Below are 22,857 nucleotides of genomic sequence, written 5' to 3' on the forward strand. Positions count from 1 at the left end.
TGTAACAGTTTAAACACAGATGTCGGAATTTATTTAAAAAAAAAAATTATCTAAAACCCTATTTTTGAACCAAGAATGAAACCAGCGAAGGTGAGTGCATGCGTTATTCTAATGGTTTTCAATGAGCGTCAAACCGACATGTCGTGGTGGTCCTTTAAATTTCCCCCCATCTTCTTCTCCTTCCTTCCTCCTCATCCTTCGCCAAATCTTCCTCTCCGCCATTTCTATTTTCTTCCTAAATCCGAAAATAAGAAAAAAGTTCAAACACATTCTCCATTTTCCTCCATTATCTCCAATTTCTCTCAATCTCTCTCTCTCTGTTTTCTCTCCCAACATCGATTCCTCGGTCGCCAAGCCCTAATTTGAACCTTGGCATCCGTGAAATCTCAACTCCAATTTGTAGCTTGCAAAAGGCATTCTCAGGCGTCGCGATGAGGAAGGAGATGAAATTTGAGATTATCGCACTCTTCTCCATCTCCTTTTTGTTATTACTTTTGTTGCGATCCGTTCAGGCTCAGGAGGTTTCGGCTGCTACCGATCAGGAAGCTATCTCTGAAAGTGACTATGAAGAAGGAGGAGACGGAGAAGAAAGCGCTTTCGAGAAGGCAACTAGTAATATATTGGCGGAGGTTGTTAATGATCGGATTAAGAATTTCACCTCTGTTTTCAAGGATGATATTCAGGAGAATTTCGGTTTCTGCATCGCCGACGCGTCTGTTCCTTCCCTCTCCTTCTTTTCTTAATCTCAATTAATTTCTCATCGATTTCATTTCGTTTTTCTTGTTTCTAATTTGATTTGCAGCGATGCTGATTGGGATGGAGCCTTCAATNTAGTTTTAATATATAAAATAAATATGTTTATATATAAAATTGGTGGAGATGATTAATATAATTTTCACAATTTATGTCCATCGTTATTATTCTTACCTTTTTTTTTTTTTTTTTTTTTTTTTAAAACTGTATACTAAGGAGAGGTTTTCACACCCTTATAAAGAATGTTTCATTCCCTCTCACAGTCCAACTCCTTCAAAGTCCAGCATCCCGCTGACACACAGCTCGGTGCTTTGCTCTAATATCATTTGTAACAGTTTAAACACAGATGTCGGAATTTATTTAAAAAAAAAAATTATCTAAAACCCTATTTTTGAACCAAGAATGAAACCAGCGAAGGTGAGTGCATGCGTTATTCTAATGGTTTTCAATGAGCGTCAAACCGACATGTCGTGGTGGTCCTTTAAATTTCCCCCCATCTTCTTCTCCTTCCTTCCTCCTCATCCTTCGCCAAATCTTCCTCTCCGCCATTTCTATTTTCTTCCTAAATCCGAAAATAAGAAAAAAGTTCAAACACATTCTCCATTTTCCTCCATTATCTCCAATTTCTCTCAATCTCTCTCTCTCTGTTTTCTCTCCCAACATCGATTCCTCGGTCGCCAAGCCCTAATTTGAACCTTGGCATCCGTGAAATCTCAACTCCAATTTGTAGCTTGCAAAAGGCATTCTCAGGCGTCGCGATGAGGAAGGAGATGAAATTTGAGATTATCGCACTCTTCTCCATCTCCTTTTTGTTATTACTTTTGTTGCGATCCGTTCAGGCTCAGGAGGTTTCGGCTGCTACCGATCAGGAAGCTATCTCTGAAAGTGACTATGAAGAAGGAGGAGACGGAGAAGAAAGCGCTTTCGAGAAGGCAACTAGTAATATATTGGCGGAGGTTGTTAATGATCGGATTAAGAATTTCACCTCTGTTTTCAAGGATGATATTCAGGAGAATTTCGGTTTCTGCATCGCCGACGCGTCTGTTCCTTCCCTCTCCTTCTTTTCTTAATCTCAATTAATTTCTCATCGATTTCATTTCGTTTTTCTTGTTTCTAATTTGATTTGCAGCGATGCTGATTGGGATGGAGCCTTCAATTTCACCAATAATTCCGCCTTCATTTCTAATTGTGCTAAGAAAAGCAAAGGTACAATTAAACCTTACACTCATATTCCACTCTCACCTATCTTCAACCTCATACAGCTATCTATCCCGTCTTTGTCATCTGTTTCAATCTTCGTTAAATTATTTATTTTATTTTCACTAGAAACGAATTCGTCAAGAAATTTTATCCTATTTTTCAATATATATATCTCGGAATCCGTTCTCTCCTCTCCTATTTTTGTTCAGATGGAAAATTCAAACTATTAGCCCCACACGAGGTTTGTGAATAAGTGNGAAAAGGCAATTTTCATACACGTGGGACCCACATGTTATTTTTGTTTGAACAGATATTCTATCGAGAATATGCACGGCGGCGGAAGTGAAATTCTACCTGGACAGTTACTTCGGGAGCAGGGCATCGTCAAAGAGAACGAATTACTTGAAGCCAAACAAGAACTGCAATTTGTCATCGTGGGTATCGGGGTGCGAGCCAGGGTGGGCTTGTAGCGCTGGAATGAGTACCAAAGTTGACTACAAGGAAACTAAAGTAATGCCTACAAGAACCATCAGATGCCGCACCTGTTGTGAAGGTTTCTTCTGCCCCCATGGCATCACTTGTATGATTCGTAAGTCTCCCTCCTTTCACTACCTTCCCATCATTCTTTTCGTTGTTCCATAACTATTTCATTTTAAAAAAAATTAAGCTTGCTTTTTCATATCTTTTACCGCTTTTCATCTTTCTTAAAAAAAAAAAAAACTTAAAAATTAATTAGCTGCGTTGGATGATCAAAGTTTAGGGAATGAACATAGTTTTATAAACAAAGAATACTCTCCCCATCACCATTGGTATGAAGCCTTTTGGGGAAACCCAAAGCAAAGCCATGAGAGCTTATGCTCAAAATGGACAATATCATATCATTGTGGAGAGTCTTGTTCGTCTAACTAGCTGGACTCCAAAGGAGTGTTAGAGAGAGTTGCTTTGTGACCAAGATACGAGTTATAGGAGAATTGATACCCAATTCAAGGTCTATTTGATCGTAGATTAAGAAAAACACGTTAGTTTATTAATGTCACATCACCCCTAATAAAATGACTAAAATACCCTTACTTCAAACCAGGTTTAGAAATAGTTAAAAATATTCTAAAATAAAAAATATGAATGAAATCGAAACTAAATCTCCAAAATAAAATTAGTTTTTGTTTTTAATTTTCACCAATATTTTTAAAAGCCAATCAAAGTTTTGAAAATTAAACAAAAATATGTTTTTATTTTTAAATATGACCAAGAGAATAGGGTTTTCTCTAATAATAATAATAAAAAAAAAAAAAAGTAGGTTCTTAAATTTATTTTATATTCCAAAAGTATTTCTTTTATTTCACCCTACTTTTCTTTAAAATTTTAGAAAAAATTATTTATTTATTCACCCTATTTTTCATTCATTTTAGACATATGGTAATTTAATGTTTCAAAAATTATAAATTTTAAATAGTTAGGTGCAAGTAATTTTAGAAAAAATCATTTTTATTTATTGATTAAGAGTTTGAAGAGTTTGGTATTAATATCTTTGTTGTTGTGAATGAAGCTTGTCCATTGGGCGCTTACTGCCCTCTTGCAAAGCTGAATACAAGCACAGGCATCTGTGAACCGTAAGTGCTATTGATAAAATGAATGAAATTTATATGTATTTTTTTGTGTGTGAGAAATGAAATGGTGTGTTGTTGTTGGTGCAGTTACCATTATCAACTCCCTCCTGGAAAGCTTAACCACACTTGCGGAGGCGCAGATGTGTGGGCCGATATCATGAGTAGTAATGAGGTTTTCTGCTCTGCAGGATCCTATTGTCCCTCCACTATCCTCAAAAATCCTTGCAGTAGTGGGTATTGATAATCATCCTCTAACTACTACTACTACTACTCATTTTCCTCTACTTGTTATTATATAAACATAAACACTCTTAATGCTCTGTTTCTTCCGTTTTTAGGGTCTTCTCTTTTATCTGGTTTTGTTGTTCTTTTTTTGTAGGTATTACTGCAGGACTGGTTCTACTTCTCAGCAAAGTAAGTTTTCAATTTTCCTTCCTTATTTTTGATTTGTCTCTATTTCGAATATCATATAGGATCTGTTTCTGTATCTTTCTGTACAGGATGCTTCCAGATGGCAACGTGTACACCAAAATCAGCTAATCAAAACATCACTGCTTATGGTGTCATGCTTTTTGTAAGTAGATTTTCATTAGTTTTTTTACTTTGTTCATGTCTTGGAAAGAATTTGGGATCTGGGAAGTGTTAGGAATCACGTCTCTCTCTAGGATGGTATGATATTTTTGTGCTTTGGGCTTCCAGATTTCCCCAAAAAAAACCTCATACTAATGGAGATGTATTCTTTACTTATAAACTCATGGTCGTTCGCTAAATTAGCCAAGGTAGGAAGCACAAACACTTCTACACTTGTAGGTCCAACACTTGTTAGACATGCTTCTTAGATTGAAATTGATGAAAATATGCTCCAAGAAACATCTTTAGATGTTCATAACTACCAAGCATGGTTTCCAAATCACTAATTCTGAACCGAAATGTGTAAGGCGTATTTCTAACAAAAAATTCAACAAGTGAAAGAAATGGTATTGGCTCTGATCCCACGTTGAATCAACTCTAGAATTATAAGTTTAAGTTAATACACTTGAAAGTAAATTTAGTCTTTTATTCATTTTCTTAACAATATGCCTGACTTTAATCGGTTACTCGTGATTGCAGGCTGGAATAAGTTTTCTTTTAATCATTTTTTATAACTGCTCTGATCAAGTCATCTCAACTCGAGAGAGACGACAAGCGAAATCTAGAGAGAAGGCTGTCCAAAGTGTAAGAGAAACAGCACAAGCACGCGAGAAATGGAAATCTGCAAAAGACATTGCCAAGAAACATGCTGTTGAGCTACAAACACAGTTCTCACGCACATTCTCTCGTAGAAAGTCCACAAAACACCCAGAACTTAAGGGCTTTGGCCAACCTAAGCCTGGAACAGATGCTGCCTTTGGAGCTATGCCACCAATGGGTAATATCGTAACGTTTTTAATGTTTATTAAGTTCGTTAAATGAAAAATAAGTTCCTAAAAATTGTCTAATAGGTTTCTAAACTTTAAGTTTCTTTTATCTAATAGGTTTATGAACTTTAAAAGTATACTTATATGGACACAACTTTGTGAGTTCGTAGACTAAGCTTATAGTCTAAGCTATAAAATTTGAGAGGTATCTATATCTCAACTGGATTGTTTACATATTTGTTTCTCAATATTTGCACCAATTTCCTGTCAAACAGGTGGCAGTTCATCATCTGGAACATCGAAAGGGAAGAAAAATAACAACCTAACAAAGATGTTGCATGAAATTGAGACTGATCCAGATAACCAAGAAGGCTTCAATTTAGAGATAGGTGATAAAAACATCAAGAAGCATGCACCAAAGGGCAAACAATTGCACACACAAAGCCAGATATTCAAGTATGCGTATGGGCAAATTGAGAAGGAGAAAGCCCTGCAAGAACAGAATAAGAATTTGACCTTTTCTGGAGTGATCTCAATGGCAAATGATATTGATATTGAAATTAGGAAACGGCCTATGATTGAGGTTGCTTTTAAGGATTTGACAATCACTTTGAAAGGAAAAAATAGGCATTTGATGAGGTGTGTTACTGGGAAAATTATGCCTGGTAAAGTTTCTGCTGTGATGGGTCCATCAGGGGCCGGAAAAACAACCTTTCTTTCTGCTTTGGCTGGAAAAGTGACCGGTTGTACCATGACTGGCATGATTCTTATTAATGGCCAACCGGAATCAATTCATTCTTATAAGAAAATCATTGGTTTTGTGCCACAAGATGATATTGTTCATGGGAACTTGACAGTAGAGGAGAATCTCTGGTTTAGTGCACGATGCAGGCACGTCTTCTTTTCTATTAACACTGAGTAAGGGTGAGTTTGGGATGACTTTTGGAAAAGTGTTTTTGAGTGAAAACACTTCTTCTATCAATGTTTCTTTTAAAGTCATTAAGTCATTACAAACTCACCCAAAACTAGTTTGAATGAATTGAAATAGTTAGTGCGTTTGTTACTCAAATTGCTTTTGTTGTTTGTTGTAGACTTTCCGCTGATTTGCTCAAACCAGAAAAGGTGCTTGTTGTTGAAAGAGTCATTGAATCTTTGGGGCTACAGGCAGTGAGGGATTCTCTTGTTGGAACAGTGGAAAAGAGAGGAATCTCTGGAGGTCAAAGGAAAAGAGTAAATGTTGGCTTGGAAATGGTCATGGAACCTTCACTTCTGATCTTGGATGAACCCACTTCTGGTCTTGACAGTTCTTCTTCACAGTTGCTCCTCAAGGCACTTAGACGTGAGGCTCTTGAAGGAGTAAACATTTGCATGGTTGTTCATCAGCCAAGGTACGCAACTCAAACACAAAACAAATGCAAGTATCTTTGATATTTCAAAAAGGTTAGAATCAAAAGTAGACGTTTTAAACCAACAGTGAGCTGAAAATAATCTCTATCATCAATACACTTTCTTATGAGCTGAAAATAACACCATTATTTCCCCCTCTTAAAATGCTTCAGCTACACATTGTTCACTATGTTTGATGAGTTGATTCTTCTAGCCAAAGGAGGGCTGACAGTGTACCATGGACCAGTAAAGAAACTGGAGGAGTATTTTGCTACCCTTGGGATTAAAGTCCCGGATAGAGTTAACCCACCTGACTATTTCATTGACATTTTGGAAGGAATGGTTAAACTAAACACAAGTACGGGTATAACTTACAAACAACTTCCTGTGAGATGGATGCTCCACAATGGGTATCCAGTCCCCATGGACATGCTGCAGAGTATTGAGGGCATGTCAACTTCAGCAGCTGGTGAAAACTCGAGCCGTGGAGGAACAGATTCTCCTGATTCTGGTAACTCTGTGTCATTTGTAGGGGAGTTTTTGCAGGATGTTAAGCACATCGTAGAGAGGAAGAAAGACCATATTCAACTTAATTTCTTGAAATCAAGTGATCTATCTAACCGCAAAACTCCTAGTGTCTCCCAACAGTATAAGTACTTTCTTGGAAGGTATGTTCCTATACCCTCCTTTCCATACACATTTATATAAGGATAAAAGTTCCCAATCTTTCAAAATCAATCAACTGCTTAATCTGACCCCAATTGTTAGAATGTCATTAGTTTGTTTTGGTGGGTGATGTTAGATTACTACTTAACCCGAGAGATTAGCTTGATGGGTTACGGTAAATTTATTTATTCGTATTATTATCGCTCCCCCTACTTGTGGGTTCGAATATAGGACCTTCTACTCTAATACAACATTAAATTACTACTAAACCCAAAAACTTACGAAGTTGGAACACGAACTAGCAATACAGATCTAAAGAGGACCTTGTAATCAATCGTATATAAGCATTAGTGGCCGAAATTTTCATTTTTTTCATCTGTAGTTTCTAAAAGGTTATGGCCTTGATTATATGCAGATTGGGAAAGCAAAGACTAAGGGAAGCTAGGACACAGGCTGTAGATTATTTGATTCTATTGCTTGCTGGAATATGCTTGGGAACATTAGCCAAAGTGAGCGATGAATCATTTGGCTCACTTGGTTATACATACACTGTCATAGCTGTCTGTAAGTTAAAGCTTTTTCTCTGAACTCTTCAAGAACTACTTAACATTGTATTCATCAATTTGTAAATTTTCCTTTCTGGGATCTGTTAAATTTCAGCTCTGCTGTGCAAGATTACAGCTTTGAGATCATTTTCATTAGATAAACTGCATTATTGGAGAGAGAGCTCCTCAGGAATGAGCAGCCTAGCTTATTTTCTTGCAAAGGATACAATTGATCTCTTCAACGCAATCATAAAGCCTATGGTGTACCTATCCATGTTCTATTTCTTCAACAATCCAAGATCTTCTATCACAGACAATTACATCGTGCTGTTTTGCTTAGTTTATTGTGTCACTGGAATTGCCTATGCTTTAGCCATCTTCCTCGAACCTGGCCCTGCCCAACTCGTGAGTAAAAACTCGTTCACTTTGATCCTTAGATTAGTGATGTAGAGGTGCGTCAGTTCGATTCAGCTCGAGTTTAATTCAATTGTTGTGTCGATTTCAGTGGTCTGTGCTACTTCCTGTCGTTATGATGCTCGTTGCAACTCACAACGACAACAACGAAGTCGTAGATTCAATAGGCGACCTTTGCTACACGAAGTGGGCATTGGAAGCTTTTGTTATAGCCAATGCTAAAAGGTAACAAATCAACAAGAAATACACACAAAAAAAATTGTTCTTGGTCTACATATTTTCATTATCTTTGACAACTTTTGGCTCCCATTTTGCAGGTACTCTGGAGTTTGGTTAATTACACGATGTGGGTCTCTAATGCAAAGTAACTACGATCTCAAGAATTGGTACAAATGCTTGATCTGTCTCATTGTTACAGGAGTAATTAGCCGTGTATCTGCGTTCTTCTGTATGGTAACTTTCCAAAAGAAGTAAAGTGTTTGAAACTAATGTTAACGTTGTTGTACATAGAAATGGGGAAAAACAAAACATGTTTTTTTTTTTAAAATCATTTGAAAGACGGACATTTGTTGTAGATAAATATATGTTTTTTAGAGTTGAGAAAGGTAGTCATGAGATGAGATGAGATGATTTAGGTTTGTGATTTTAATAATACCCTTCAACTTTCTCATTTGTTTCAAAAATTTTGCAATAAGTCTTCGATTTTTTGTAAACGTTTTAAAAAATACTCATAATAACGTAACAGCTCAACCCTATCTCTATTAGATATTATCTGCTTTGCCTCATTATGTATTGTTATCAGCCTCATGGCTTTAAAACACGTCTATGAGGTGAGAGGTTTTCACACTCTTATAAGAAATGTTTCATTCACCTCTCCAACCGATGCGAGATCTAACAATCCACCCCATTAGGAGCCCAGTGTTCTCACTGGCACACCACCACTACCCGGTGTCTTGTTATGATTTCATTTGTAACAGCTCAAACTCATTCCTTGCATTTATTGTCCACTTTAGCCAGTTATGTATTACCGTCAGCCTCATTGTTTTAAAACGCATCTGTTAGGGATGTTCTCATATCCTTATAAAGAATGTTTCGTTCGTAGGATCTCACGCAACAAACCAAATTTATATTCCCGAGAAACTAGAAATTTGGAATGCTTTTGGAGCATTGAGTAAGTAAGAGGTGTTTGTATAAAAATAGACATTGTTTTGTAAGGGACAACTTATAGGCCATACCATACGCTCCTTAATGTGTACATGTCCTCGAGTCTAGGCCATGCACCCTAACTTCATACCCATCTCTCTTTGTCTAACCCATCCACCAAAAATACAATACATTGTTTTGGCTGATTGTGCTACAAGATTTATGCCCTCGTTAATCTCGTTTAATATCATTCAATGTCAATTAGCATGTCGGTATCTACTCTTTATGTTTGCACGAATCTCTAAGTGGTTTGATTCAAATTAATACTGACGGTCAAGTCAATAGAGAGTTGAGGTTTACAAAAAGTAGGAATGAGTGTGCATAAAGGAAAAAATGTGCTCTTGAGAGATACTTCAATTCACGTTAACTACAACGAGTCAAGTTAGAATGAAGTTTGGTTTGTTGTTAAAGTGTACGCTTAATCAATTTTTACTCGTACTCGAACTTAGATATGTGGAGTTTGCAAGGCTCTAGGATGCGTTGATCGTAGTAATTGATCAGTTACTTTTGTTCGATGAAATATTTTCTTAATCGTCTCGTCCGATCATTTGAACAATATTGTAACAATTTTGAAGTTCGTATGTCGATCTCAAACCTAAATAGAAAATGGAAATAAATACTACCAACTTTTTTGAAACCCAATTCTATGGCTTTCAAAATTGACTAACGTTATCAAACATAAATAGACATCTCAACCAACTACCATCCAATCAAAACTTAAATAAAAATTAAATATCTACAAAAATTAAAACTAAAATATACATTAAAAAAATTTATATTTGTCGGGTACTTATGGTCGTAGAGATGTTTATTTAACTTACGGAACGAAAATTCCAATTTAAATGTAGAATGAGAGAGGGAACGAGAAGAGACTTCTTCCTATTAACTAAACAGGTCGAAAATAGGTATTATATTCTCGGTTTCAGGCCACGTCCCACCCAAAATTATATTGAATTTACATTATGAAATATTATTAAATTTATTATGATATTTTATTTTATTTTATATAAATTATATTAAACAAATTTGAAATAAATATATATAATAAAAAAAACATTATTGTTATGAATAGAACATGTTTTGGTGGTAGTTGAGAAGCCTAACTAATTTTTTAACGGCCGTTTGCTGTATCATTATCCTTAAAAGAACAGCAAAATACTCCTTTAAGCATTCTTATTATTATTAATCACTTCACTAATTAATTTTTTATTTTTATTATTTATAATTTCGTTTTTGTTTTAGGTTTATATTAAAAACCATTGTTATGAATAGAATTAAATTTCCAAAAAGATTTAACACAAAACAAAAATAAATTAACGTACAACAAGAGCTAAACCCGCGAGTTCGGGTCGAACCTCAAACTCACTTGGTTGGTCTCCTCGACACATGCCCCTAGTTCATAGTTCATGTCTTCTTTATAGCTTCATGCTTTCGTAGGTACTTTTTTAATGTGTTATAGCGTCTAGCGTGGAATGGAGAAAGAAAAATAACGAATTGAAGTACCCTTCGAGGTGGAATCTTAGTCTCGACCTCCGCCTCATGACGGGACTAGGGTGAAAAATATAAATTAACCAATATTAAGAAGTTTATGTACTCTTTTCATTACATCATGTCGATAAATGAACTCCGTTCCTTGGAAGTACGCTAGCTAAAACTCTTTTCTTTAAGCAAACCTTTGATGGCATCCTAGGTCGAGTGAAGAGCAAAAAGAAAAAGTATTCATAGTCTCATTAATAATATCATCCATCCCAATGTTTCACTGACCCATATAAAAATTAACCTGATTACCCCCTAAATTAACTAAAACATTATATCATAAACTAAAAGATCAATATTTCAAGCTCGACCCACGTAAGAAAACCCAAAACATTATATCATAAACTAAAAGATCAAATATTTTAAGCTCGACCCACGTAAGAAAACCCAAAACATTATATCATAAACTAAAAAATCAATATTTCAAACTCGACCCACGTAAGAAAACCCAACTTGTAACAGCTTAACCTCACCACTAGCAGATATTGTCCTTTTTGGGTTTTCTCTATCAGACTTCCCCTCAAGGTTTTTAAAACGCGTCTTATATGAAGTAGTTTCCACACCCTTATAAAGAATGCTTCGTTTTTCTCTCCAACCGATGTGGGATCTCACAATCCACCTCCTTCGAGGCCCAGTGTGCTTGCTGGTACTCGTACCATACAATACATTGTTTAGATTGGGAAGGATGTGAGTACTCATTGGAGAAGAAAAGGCATGAGCACCAGCACCACTCTCCACAAAGTGAAAGCTCCTCGCCATCTTCCCCACCAAATAAAACGTCGCCATACCCCAACCATTTCCCTTCACCTCCAAGCCATAATCTTCCATCCTCTTTGCTTTTAACCCCTCATTATCCCCATGATCTCCTCCTCCTCCAACTCTGATATCAACTAACCCTCATGGCTCACCCTCATCCTCCACACTCACCCTCCCAATTTGTAAGCTTCTCTCTTCTCTTCTCTTCTCTTACAACATTAAAAGTTTGAATCTTTGGTTCGTTTTTTTACTCTAACTCTCTTCGAACTCGTATTCGTTTAATAACGAAACAAACCCGGATTTTATTTCGTCGAGTTTAATAGGAATTGAATGATTAAATGCAGATGAAGAAGAAGGTTAGTGGACAAAGGAAGAAGGAAGAGCTTGAAAGAGAGGTTTGTTGGTGTTGCTTATCATATATTATTAATTAGAAGCTTGTTTAATGGGAAATTTAATGTTATAATTGATGAGAATTTAATGTTATAATTAGGATATTTTTTAATTTAAATGAAGGGTTTAGCAAAGGGAATTGTTGTTGGCTTTTATCAAAATGGTTAGTAGTTATTAACTTTAAGTACCATGTTTAGGAAATTTGTGAGTGTTTTATCCCAANAGAAAAAAGATTAAATAAAATAGAGAAATTGAATAAATAAAGAAGTGAGAAAATAAATCAAAGTTATAGAGAAACAATCGAATAAATAAATACATTGTAATGACCCAAAATTTTCTACTTAATTTAAGGTCGCTACTGTATACGTATCATAAACATTAAATGCGGAAGACTTCATTTAAATTCCATAAAACATTAAATGGTATCAGAGCCGACAATGTGCCAGACTTCTCGTTGTTCCCCGAAAGGGGGTACACATGAGGCGGTGTGTCAGTAAGGACGCTGGCCCAAAATGGGGTGGATTTGGGGGCGGTCTCACATCGATTGGAGGAAGGAAATAGTGCCAACGAGGACGCTAGGCCCGAAGGGAGGTGGATTGTAATGTCCCACATTGGTTGGGAGGAGAACAAATAACCATTTATAAGGGTATGGAAACATTCCCGTAACAGACGTGTTTGAGGGGAAGCCCAAAATGGAAAGCCCAAAGAGGACAATGTTTGCTAGTATATGATCTTAGATGGGGGAAGAATCCCCACGAATCGGATTTCTTGAGGAACATATCGAGAGAGAATTGGATTTGATTAGACAATGTGTGGTTGATAAACAAGGATCTGTTTTTTAGTCAACATGATTCCACAAGACCTAGTTCGATCAACTTAAACTATCCCGTCTAAACAATAAAGATTGGGTTGAGTTAACTTTTGTTGATTCGGGTTGGGTTTAATTTTTTAGAATTTTTTATAAATTGAAAAAATTCAAGTCAATTCGTAAATTGACATTGTTTTTTAGTCAACCTAACCAACCCGAAAATAACGTTATAATTCTGTCCAACTCTACCTTACTTTTAAGATTTTTATAAATAATTAAAGTATTTGACGTTTATATTCGATGCAGTGATGAATTGTGACTTATGAATCTTTAATGTTCGAGCTTCGTGAGAATTTAATTAATTAATTTTTTTTTTATTTTTTATGAATAGGTGTTGATGCTTCAAAAATTGCTACATCAAGAGGAAAAGGTGCATGAGATTTTAGGTGGTCTAAATACACAACAAAATGCTTCACCACTTCCCATCTCAACAAACTTCCTTCCTCCTAAGGTACGATAAACGTCCCGTCCCGTATAGAAATTTGAATCTTTTACTTTAAAAAAAAAATTAAAAATATTAATTGTCGATAATGTACAGTTCACATTAAACATTCTCGTAAATTTAATGTAAAATTTGTAAAGTAATAAAATATAAAGAAAAGTACACATTGTTGGTATATACCGTAACTTTCATTTTCTTTAAGTCTTTCTTGTTCATCATATCCTCAAAATTGCTCTCACTTGGACGTGTGATTCGAGGCTGAGGATCGGGAATATAAATTAATTAATTAATTTACGTTAGCGAGTTTTTTTTCTATTTTTCTAAAAAAATTAATTAGTTCTTTATAAATTTGTACTATATTTATTACATTATTATATTTTTTTTCCTTAAAAAAGGTTCTTGACCAATTATTTCCTTCCTTTATTATTATTATTATTTTAAAAGTATTTTAAAAAATATGGTCAAACTTCTTAAAATATTTAATAATTGTTTTTTTTCAAACAAAATAGAATATAATTAAACATTATAATATTTAATGTGATGTCAGATGATATTTAATGTAGGGTATTCTGACATGGTCCTGTCTTTTTTTTTTTTTTTTTAAGATTTAATTTGAAATAAAATTAGCATTAATGATTTAAAATTTTGAAAAAAAAAAAAAAAAACACTTGATAGTTGAAAGGACATGTTTCATAGTTCTGTTACAACTTCTGCTTTGTCTCCCTGTTTAAGGACCACATGATGTGATCCCAACAAGTGGATTCCTTAAACAACTTTTCTTCGATCTTATTTGAACGTTCGGGTTGTAAGTGTGATAGGAATTCTCCCGTTTTTCGATCGAAATGTTGATGAGATATATGTTAGTTCCGACATTTAAAGCCAATGACTGTATCAATTAATTGAATGGGAATTAAGTTGGTGAGTGAAATTGAACTCACGACCCTATATGCTAGAGGTACATTATGTCGTTGCTGCGTGTTGATGTGAGTTGATATTTGAATTGTTCGGGTTGACATGCAATGCAGGTGAAGGAGCTGTTGGCAGAGCTAGCGATGGTCGAGAGTGAAATAGGAAGGCTTGAGATTCAAATCATCGAACTTCGAAAGGACTTGAAAAGTGAGAAACAACGAGCCACACGGTCCAAACCGTGGAGTTCGGAGCAGCCAGCTCAAGCCAATAACGCACCCAACAAACCACCATTGAATTGGAACCCAATTAGCAAGCCAACTTTTGACACCAAGGGTCTTCACTTCATTAGCAAAGCCATCAAGGGAGATTATGCACTCAATCACTTTAGATTGGATGCCAAAAATGAAGATCTTAGAGATAAGAAGTCGACTCATCTTCCGTTCGAGGAGCTTAAACTCCAGGAACGAGTTCCTAGAAAGAGTGGCCTTCTCGTCCCTCCGTCCCCGTTACGAGAACCCCAACATCCTTCTCCAAAGGTACCTCGTATTTCGTTCCATTTCGTTTTTGAAGTTTCTGCAGTTTTGTGACACGTAACAACACACTTGAATTCATTTCTTCTTAGCGACGGGAGCGAAGTCCGTTACACATGCCACCTCAAAAATATGTGTCGATGCCAATTCAATTAGAAGAAAACATTCAAAATTGGCACCCGAACAAGTTATCAGAGAGCATCATAAAGTGCTTAAACTTCATATATGTGAGATTGCTAAGAACCTCAAGAACAATGGAGCTAGAGAAGTCAGGTCCCATTTCGAGGTCATTGCATTCCTCATTGAGCTCGAGAAGCTTTCGAGTCGAGAACGGCTTAAACTCAGGTCTTTCACTACATAAGGAGTTGAGACAACAAGATCCTTACGGCATCTTCGAAAACGAAGAGTCAATTCCAAGAGATATTGGTCCTTATAAAAACTTAGTCATATTCACATCAACTTCCATGGATCCAAAATCCATAGCGAGTGCTACCTTCATCCCTCTCATAACCAAGTTAAGGTACTTTTAAGCAACCTTTTAAGCTCCATGAAGCTAGTCTTCATCGTGTTCTAATCTTTGCCATTGTGGACTCTTGGTGAATACAGGGTTCTAATGAGCAATTTACAAACCGTCGATCTAAAGCCATTGAATTACCAACAAAAGCTGGCGTTTTGGATCAACATGTACAACGCTTGTATCATGAATGTAAAGCGTGGATAAAAACATCATTCTTTAAACTTCAATTTCCATTAAGACGTTTCTTACCAAATTTTGTTCGTTTCAGGGGTTCCTCCAATACGGAGTGCCTTCTTCTCCAGAAAAACTAGCCGCTTTGTTGAATAAGGCAAGTAAACCCTATAAATTCAACCTTTTTTCTTATATCATAACCTATAAGTCGATTGTTCATTTAATTTCTTATCATTCGTGTTTTGATAAGACAGAATCATTCTTAATTACACCAAAATGTCTAACGAACGTTCTTCTGAACATAAATGTCCAAATATTTGTTTGGTTTGTTTTGATTAAACAACCTTATTCTAACAAAAAATTTAAATCATTTTTTGAATTTAGGCAATGGTTAACATCGGAGGCAACACCATAAACGCACAGGCCATAGAACATTTCATTCTAAGGAAACCATTCACGACCAACAATGAGGTAATTATCCACACTATAATTTAATTTTTTATTAAAAAAAATTAATATTATATATAAAACTAAGTTGACTCTAGTTCATGGGTCAAAGAACACAATATCTATTAGCCGTAAATAGTCAACTAGACAGAATGATAGTCAAATCCATTGACTTTTCAAACATTGCAAACAAGGATAACAACAAAGAAGCGGTTGTCCGGAAGCTGTACGGCCTGGAATCATCGGAGCCAAACGTGACATTCGCCCTCTGCTGCGGGACCCGGTCTTCACCGGCGGTGAGAATATACAGCGGCGAGGCGGTAGCGGCAGAGCTTGAGAGGTCAAAGCTAGAGTATCTGCAGGCGTCGATAGTGGTCACCAGCTCCAGAAGGGTCGCCGTGCCAGAGCTTCTAGTTCGAAGCTTGCCAGAATTTACGGCGGCAACGGCGGCGGCGGACATGAAGGCGGTGGTGGAATGGGTGTGCAACCAGCTGCCGACGTCGGGGAGTTTGAGGAAATCGATGGTGGAGTGCTTTAGAGGACATTCCAAAACGCCGCCCACGGTGGAGACGCTGCCGTATGATTTCGAATTTCAGTATCTTTTGCCGTCGTGAATTCAATTCTTGTAAAAATGGTAGATGATGAAGTGTGCCGTTCATAATTATTTCTTAAATTTCAAATAATAACGTATAAAATCTCGATTGGTTCGTTTAATGGAACATATATACGCTTAGATTTGAATTTCTTGTGACATAGTCATGTTATCTATTATAGACACTAATACACGTTCTTGTAGTATGTTTTGTTTTCAGTAATGTGATGTGACATCCCACACTGATTAAAGTGGGGAATGAGTGTCATCAAGCACACTGGACCTCGAATGGGGTGGATTGTGAGATCCCACATCGATTGAAGAGGAGAACAAATAATTTTTTATAATGGGTTGGAAACCTCTCCTAGCATACACGTTTTAAAAACTTTGAGGGGAATCCCGAAAGAGAAAGTTCAAAGAGGACAGTAACTGCTAGTGGTGGGCTTGAGCTGTTACACATGCATTCTAAAAAAACATTGAATCGCTTTCAATCGAATGTGGTCTTAGTTCACTCATGTACCCTTTTTTACTCGGGTGTCAAATGTTGTATTATTACCCTTAAAATTTGATAGATGTTTCAAAACTACCATTCAAGTTGATATTTGGGGACGAAAATTAAAAAGAAATTAATATAAAATAAAAAAGAGAAACAAAATCCAAATAAATAAATAAAAAAAATCTAAACAAAATTTTTATTGATTAGCGTGAAACTAAAAAAAGTAAAAATTTTAATTTTAATTGAGAATCGTGGCCGCGCGTGAGAAAGAGGCGCGTGGGAAATCTTAACTTTCACGAATTACGAGTCAGAATGACTCGTGAAGGACCGGATCGTTAAGGCGGCAAATGGCGATGACTTGTCGCCTACCTCTTGCGGACTCCACTCTCCACATTTCAATCCAACTTTTTTCAAACCCATTTCAAATCCGTCACCTAAAAGTTCACCGCTCTGTTCATTTGCTTCGTTCCTCACTCCTTTTTCCCTCTTCTGCTGCTTCGTCTTCTCCGTTCGTTACCCTTTTTCCTCATCTCCTCGTTTTCCTTTCCATTTTTCTTTCTGGGTCTCTACAATTTCCTCTCTCAGGCATTGCAATGTGTTTGATTTGTACCTCTGTTCTGTGAATTTTTTTACCCTTTTCTGCTCCGGACGTTGATTTCTAGCTTTGGGTGTTTCAGAATTTGAGCTGTGGTACTTCCCTTTTGAGCTATGCTTCCTTTCCCCTTTTCCCCTTTTGTCGGGTTTCTAATTTTTTTGTGGTTTTGTTGTTTTTTATGCTTGTTTTCTGTGTTTTTGCGTTTTTTGGTTGTTGGGTGCTTGTCTTCTTTACCTAACTCTCGATGAATTTGTAATAGTTGTTTACTTGGTCTGATGGGTCAGTGCTGGTTTGAGCTATGGCTGCATGGAGTTTTTTCAATGGTTTTGTGTCTTGCTCTTACTGTTGGTGTGCCTGAGGTCCACCTGGGTTTGATTTTGATGAGGATCGGAGTGATTATTTGGTTCTTAATTCAGTTGCATCTGCTTAATCTGTCGTTTTTTGTGCAAATTGAGCGTTCTATTAGACAGGGAATTGCAATTGTTTCTCTCTTTCTCCGTCTCTGTTTCTTTGTTATGCCATTCCAATTACATTGCAAACTTAAAACATGTTTTTTGTTCTTCAATTACAGGCACACCTTTTGTTTGAAGGAGAGGCTCTGCTTGTATTCACGACGTGATGAATGCAGCGTCCAAGGAAACGATGATGACTTCCAATCAGGCTACGAAAATGTTTACTTATGAGTTTCCTGATGTATGCATGATTTTCAATCTAGTAGATAGTTCATAGTTCATAATTGTTAATACTTCTAACTTTGCAAAAAATTGTATGAAACTTTGTGGAGTTTTATGTTCTTTAATGTTCTTACAATTGTGTTGGTTATCGTTCTAGTTTGCTATCGAATTGATTAATATCTACATGTGGGATCATTATGGAAGGGGGAAATTTGTTTAGGATGATGTTATGCTTTGGAAAGTGTATACCCTATTGCTCCCCTTTCCCCTTAGAGATACTGCAACGTTACACCGATCTAGTTTAGCTTGAACTCGTGAATCTGCACTTGGACTTAGCGGTTTCTTTTCCTTCAATACTTGTCATAACGTTGATGAAAAGGAGATGCATCATGCATGATAAAGTTATGGAGAAAATAGTATCCAGACGTAATCATGGTTAGCTAAGGTTGAAGTTGAACACGATAATTTGATAGGAAATTATTATGGACTTGATGGGGGCTTTCTCGATATTGACATAAATTTACTTTTCGATCTTTTGTCTTTTTGTAATGTTGTTTTTCCCCTGGGAAGTTGATAGTTCTGATTCCTCTTTTTTCCTTCTAGGTCGACTCGGATTTATCTATCTTCCCTGCCCCGGAAGATGATGTCTTAGGGGTGGAACATTTCTTGCAACCGGACTATAACAAATGCTTTCCTGGCAGTGTCCTTGATTTCAACACGTTCCACTCTCATAAGTGCTTAAGCATCGAAAATTTTTCATTTGCTGTTGAATTTGATCAAATAAAGATCGATAGTGGTAATTATCTCATTGATCTATGCGTTTGTCTGTCTGGATTCACTTTTAATACTTACCGACATTTGCATTGATACCGTGTTTTATCACTTGTTGGGGATTTCAACTTCCTATTCATTCTATTTGTGATAATTGCGTTTGTTTCGGTAGAGAAATTTTGATTCTTTCCTCTCTCGTTCACGATTTTTTTCCCTTTACCCTCCTAGGTTGGCTGGTTTAAATCTTAAGATCGCCTTCAACTAAATGTTGTAGGTCGCTTCGATATCCATGGTTCTTACTATCTGCCGTTTTTTCAGAATTAACTAGAAATTACTGTTTCCCTTCTTTCCGTACTAAAGATCATCGTCGTTTGTGCGTCATGCCTTCACTTATTCTCTACTTATGAATATCAATTCGTTATCGCAGAATCATTACATTCTAGCCTTACACTAGAAGGAGAGAGAACCAAGCAAGAGGTATGATCTGATTGCCAAGTATTTTAATTCCGTTTTCTTTTCATGATTTCGCTCTTCAATATTGTTTAGAGGTATATTAGTCCATCACTTTGATCACAGTTCCATCGTTTATGGGAAAACGTATCAGCTCCTTCCTGCCACCCGCGTTAACTGTAGTAATAACCTTAATGCTTTTCATTAAGCGCAGGTTGTGTATTCTTGACGTTGTTCAATTATTGGTGACTTTTCTGATTTTACAGGATTAGCTATCCGTCGGCTCATTATTTTGAAAATATAACTTCTGTAGTAGACGGTCTTCTATTTTTCTGCATGAGTATTAATTGTTTATGAGCCCACGTCTTTCGGTACCTAGTTTAGAAATAAAATTTGATTCAATTATAGAAGACTAGGAAGAATCAAGGTCCCGAGAAATTGATTGCAAACTTGCGTGCGACTTTTCCATGACGATAATGGAAGAGAATTGCACGGTTAGTGTTCTGAAGCCAAGAAATTCGGATCTGTCTACTTGGATTATGAATTATGTTAGAAGAAAGCCTTATATCACTAGAACCAAGCAAAATTATCGAAGGAAACTGTGACGTATTTGAGTATCGATTCGATAGAATACCATTGATTGCGCATATCAGCCTGTTCTGGATCATTGACATTTTGCTTTAAATGGAAAATCCAACTAGAGGATTGACCTTTTGCTTCACTAATTTCCTTGTTTTGACATCATTATGGTCATTCATGTGGCCAGCTAAGAGTCGATGCTACCGGAGATTGAACCTGTCTGTGGCATCTACTTGATCATTTTCTTCTTTTTTTTTAACAAGACATCATTTGAAAATAGTTCTGTACTTCTAGGTCCGTGATGAAAAATCGAAAGGAACTGACGATGTTGTGTGTTCTGGGATCAACAAACTTTCGGGAACTGGTGAGAATCTCTCTAACTTGGCTTGGAACGGAGTTATTTTGGAATTTTTACGCTATTTTGATCACAACCCTTCCTCTTTCCATTGTTCAGTGAACCGTCAAACCACGGATGATATCTTCAATTTAGCTCCCGGTTCATGCAATGCTTCTTTTCTAGGCAATGTGGATTTTGGTTACCCACAAGGTTTTTGTACAACAGATCTCGGTGTTGATTTGTCTTTTGCTGGAGGTCTGGGGCCAAAACCTCTATGTGACTGGAATTCTCCTTTCATAAGAGACATTCAGCTTAAAAATAGTTTGTCAGTTGCAGGGCATAATGTCGGTTTTGATCAAAAGGACGCCAAACTTATGATCTCATCGAGCACTGGGTCGTCAGGTTGTTCGGGTAGCTCTACTGCGTGCTTGAACGACGAGAACATGTCAGACGACAGGCCTGTGAAAAGGAAGAGGCTTTCAAGCTGCGACTCCTCGAAAATAAATTCTGAGCATAACGAATCCAAAATCGTTCCTTTTAATGAAGGAAACAAAGTAGAAACACTCGTTACAGAAAAGAGATTGCGGAAGCCTCCTAGGAGATACAGTGAAGAGTCGATTGAACAAAAATCGAGATCTAATTTCAAGAAAAGCGCTCTGAAAGCTTCCAAGGATAAATCTCTCCCCTCCGTGTGTCACAGGCATCAATGGCAAAAGAAACTTAAAGCAGCACCAATCGTTCCCAAGGATAAATCATTCAACGGAGGTTGTATTCAGGTTCCGTTCGGTCTTCCAATCGAAGAAGGTCACTCGACAAAGAAGAGAATATGTTGGGTAAGAACGATGCCCTTTTGTAAATCGAGAAGCTATTCATAATCTTGGTTGTACTTTCTATTTAACTCGCTACCTTATCCTAATCAGGAGCCGGAGGAGATCAAGGACAATAGGATCCTATGCATAAAAGATAAAAACGACGTGGAGTCTTTCTCAGCCGAGTCCGACGATGAGAATACTGAAGACGAGTGCGTCATGAAAGGTAATACTACTCAAAAAGGCAACAGTCGTAGGAAGCATCACATATCATGGACTCTTTCCGAGGTTATGAAGTTGGTAGAAGGCGTTTCGGAGTACGGAGTCGGAAGGTGGACAGAAATAAAAAGGCTTCAGTTTTCATCATCTTCGCATAGAACGTCCGTCGATCTCAAGGTAAAACCAATTTCCGTTTACTTTCAACTAGTTTCGAACTACTCGTTTATCGTTAATCAGTAGAATTACAACGTTTTTTCTATCGGTTTCAGGATAAATGGAGAAATCTATTAAAGGCAAGTGATACCCAGTTACAAAACAGAAGAAAGGTTGGATTTTGTTCCTTTTTCTTTACAAATTTTGATGTTTTTGAATCTGGGTTATGCTGAAATCTTCGATCTGGGCAGGTTGTTCTTGGTCGAAAGCAAGCATTGCAGCAAGTACCGGAGTCTGTTCTATGTCGTGTTCGGGAATTGGCAGCCATTTATCCATACCCAAGGGAAAACAAATCGAAGGATACATGCTCGGCCCCGACAACATCGTCCTTCAAATCTACAACCAGTAACATGCTTGTATGTTTGCCCACAGTTATGTGATTGAATTTCTAGTTATATTAGGAAGTTAGGAATGTGAAATCTTGGTTACCCACTGACTTGTTTGGCATACAGATGTGAAACCACCATTGTGCTTTGGTATTGAACCCAAATATTTTCCTTGTTCATGTACTGTTCATTGTCATTCCATCTCTGCAACCCAGAAAAGAGCAAAAAATGGAGGCTATGAGACAAGGTGTAGGTGTGTGGGTATGCGTTTTTCGATGTCTTCGACTATATAAGCTCTAGGTGTATTGTACTAACCATATTGTAAAGCAAAAGGATACTACTTACTCGGTTTTAAACGTGGTCTTGCGAAGTCCTAGCCTGACCTTACATACTCGCAACGGTCGAACGAAATTGATTGTCTTGTACTTGAGAAGGCTTTTCGTGTGCTATGGATTCTTTAACTCGTGCTTTAAGAGGAGTCTATTTGGCCATTTCAGTTGCTTCGAAAGAAGTTTGATCTTATATCGAATAAGAGATGTACGTAACACTAATGCATTTTAGCGTCGATCGAATATTGGTGACACTCGTTCTAGACACGAGGAAAAGACGATACGAGAAATAGGAAAAACGAGAGAAAGTTCCTCTTCTTTCTTAATAAGAGAAAACAACTCTCGTAGGAAGAGATACGTGATAAAGTTCATCCTCTTCTCTAAAGAGACGGTACGAGAAAACAACACGAAAAATAAGACAAACGAGCGAAGGTTCGTGTTCGATCATAAAGGGGACAAGAAAAAATTACATAGTTAGGAAAATATAATTAGAATTAATAAATTAATCTTAAAAAAATTCAAACTTTTGACAAAAAAAAAAAAANAGGGTAAAATAGGAATTACATAATAAATGAAGGGCATAAAAGGAATATAAACTTTTTTTACGAACTTGTGGGCCGGCCCAAGTTATAATCTTTTTTTTTTTTTTATTAATGTGTGCTCAATAAATTATTAAAAAAAATTATAATTTATTTTCCTTTCAAAATTTAAATGTCCCACCCAAGTGCCC

General features: G+C 36.7%; 3 protein-coding genes across 7 annotated transcripts; all 3 read left to right on the forward strand.

Annotated features, from left to right (window-relative positions):
• Nucleotides 1-113: 113 nt before the first annotated feature.
• On the forward strand, nucleotides 114-8,515 carry LOC111788049 (ABC transporter G family member 28-like). 2 transcript variants are annotated; one of them, XM_023668193.1, is made up of 15 exons: nucleotides 114-712; nucleotides 1,883-1,959; nucleotides 2,264-2,542; nucleotides 3,500-3,563; nucleotides 3,648-3,794; nucleotides 3,940-3,974; nucleotides 4,061-4,134; nucleotides 4,671-4,968; nucleotides 5,233-5,848; nucleotides 6,049-6,345; nucleotides 6,517-7,011; nucleotides 7,425-7,573; nucleotides 7,670-7,959; nucleotides 8,060-8,193; nucleotides 8,286-8,515. In XM_023668193.1, the coding sequence occupies exons 1-15, from the start codon at nucleotides 432-434 to the stop codon at nucleotides 8,440-8,442; spliced, it is 3,393 nt and encodes a 1,130-aa protein (XP_023523961.1). In that variant the 5' UTR covers nucleotides 114-431; the 3' UTR covers nucleotides 8,443-8,515. The 2 variants fall into 2 exon arrangements, with proteins under 2 accessions (XP_023523961.1, XP_023523960.1); XM_023668192.1 differs by lacking the exon at nucleotides 114-712 and adding an exon at nucleotides 1,194-1,792.
• Nucleotides 8,516-11,513: 2,998 nt separating this feature from the next.
• Nucleotides 11,514-16,456, forward strand: LOC111788877. 2 transcript variants are annotated; one of them, XM_023669439.1, is made up of 9 exons: nucleotides 11,514-11,645; nucleotides 11,808-11,858; nucleotides 13,053-13,172; nucleotides 14,189-14,608; nucleotides 14,695-15,116; nucleotides 15,209-15,308; nucleotides 15,388-15,447; nucleotides 15,675-15,761; nucleotides 15,932-16,456. In XM_023669439.1, exons 1-9 carry the CDS (start codon nucleotides 11,607-11,609, stop codon nucleotides 16,349-16,351), a joined length of 1,719 nt encoding a protein of 572 aa, XP_023525207.1. In that variant the 5' UTR covers nucleotides 11,514-11,606; the 3' UTR covers nucleotides 16,352-16,456. The 2 variants fall into 2 exon arrangements, with proteins under 2 accessions (XP_023525207.1, XP_023525206.1); XM_023669438.1 differs by having other exon boundaries at nucleotides 11,515-11,645; nucleotides 14,695-15,122.
• An 801-nt stretch (nucleotides 16,457-17,257) lies between these two features.
• On the forward strand, nucleotides 17,258-22,154 carry LOC111788382. Of its 3 annotated transcripts, none has more exons than XM_023668710.1 (10): nucleotides 17,259-17,515; nucleotides 17,992-18,113; nucleotides 18,698-18,890; nucleotides 19,293-19,342; nucleotides 20,189-20,258; nucleotides 20,349-20,486; nucleotides 20,562-21,064; nucleotides 21,152-21,436; nucleotides 21,529-21,585; nucleotides 21,664-22,154. In XM_023668710.1, exons 2-10 carry the CDS (start codon nucleotides 18,039-18,041, stop codon nucleotides 21,850-21,852), a joined length of 1,560 nt encoding a protein of 519 aa, XP_023524478.1. In that variant the 5' UTR covers nucleotides 17,259-17,515; nucleotides 17,992-18,038; the 3' UTR covers nucleotides 21,853-22,154. The 3 variants fall into 3 exon arrangements, with proteins under 3 accessions (XP_023524476.1, XP_023524478.1, XP_023524479.1); XM_023668711.1 differs by having other exon boundaries at nucleotides 17,261-17,515; nucleotides 20,568-21,064; XM_023668708.1 differs by having other exon boundaries at nucleotides 17,258-17,515; nucleotides 20,349-21,064.
• The last annotated feature ends 703 nt before the right edge of the window (nucleotides 22,155-22,857 follow it).

This window comes from Cucurbita pepo, chromosome LG02 (assembly GCF_002806865.2).
Source record: "Cucurbita pepo subsp. pepo cultivar mu-cu-16 chromosome LG02, ASM280686v2, whole genome shotgun sequence".
Classification (NCBI taxonomy): Eukaryota; Viridiplantae; Streptophyta; class Magnoliopsida; order Cucurbitales; family Cucurbitaceae; genus Cucurbita; species Cucurbita pepo.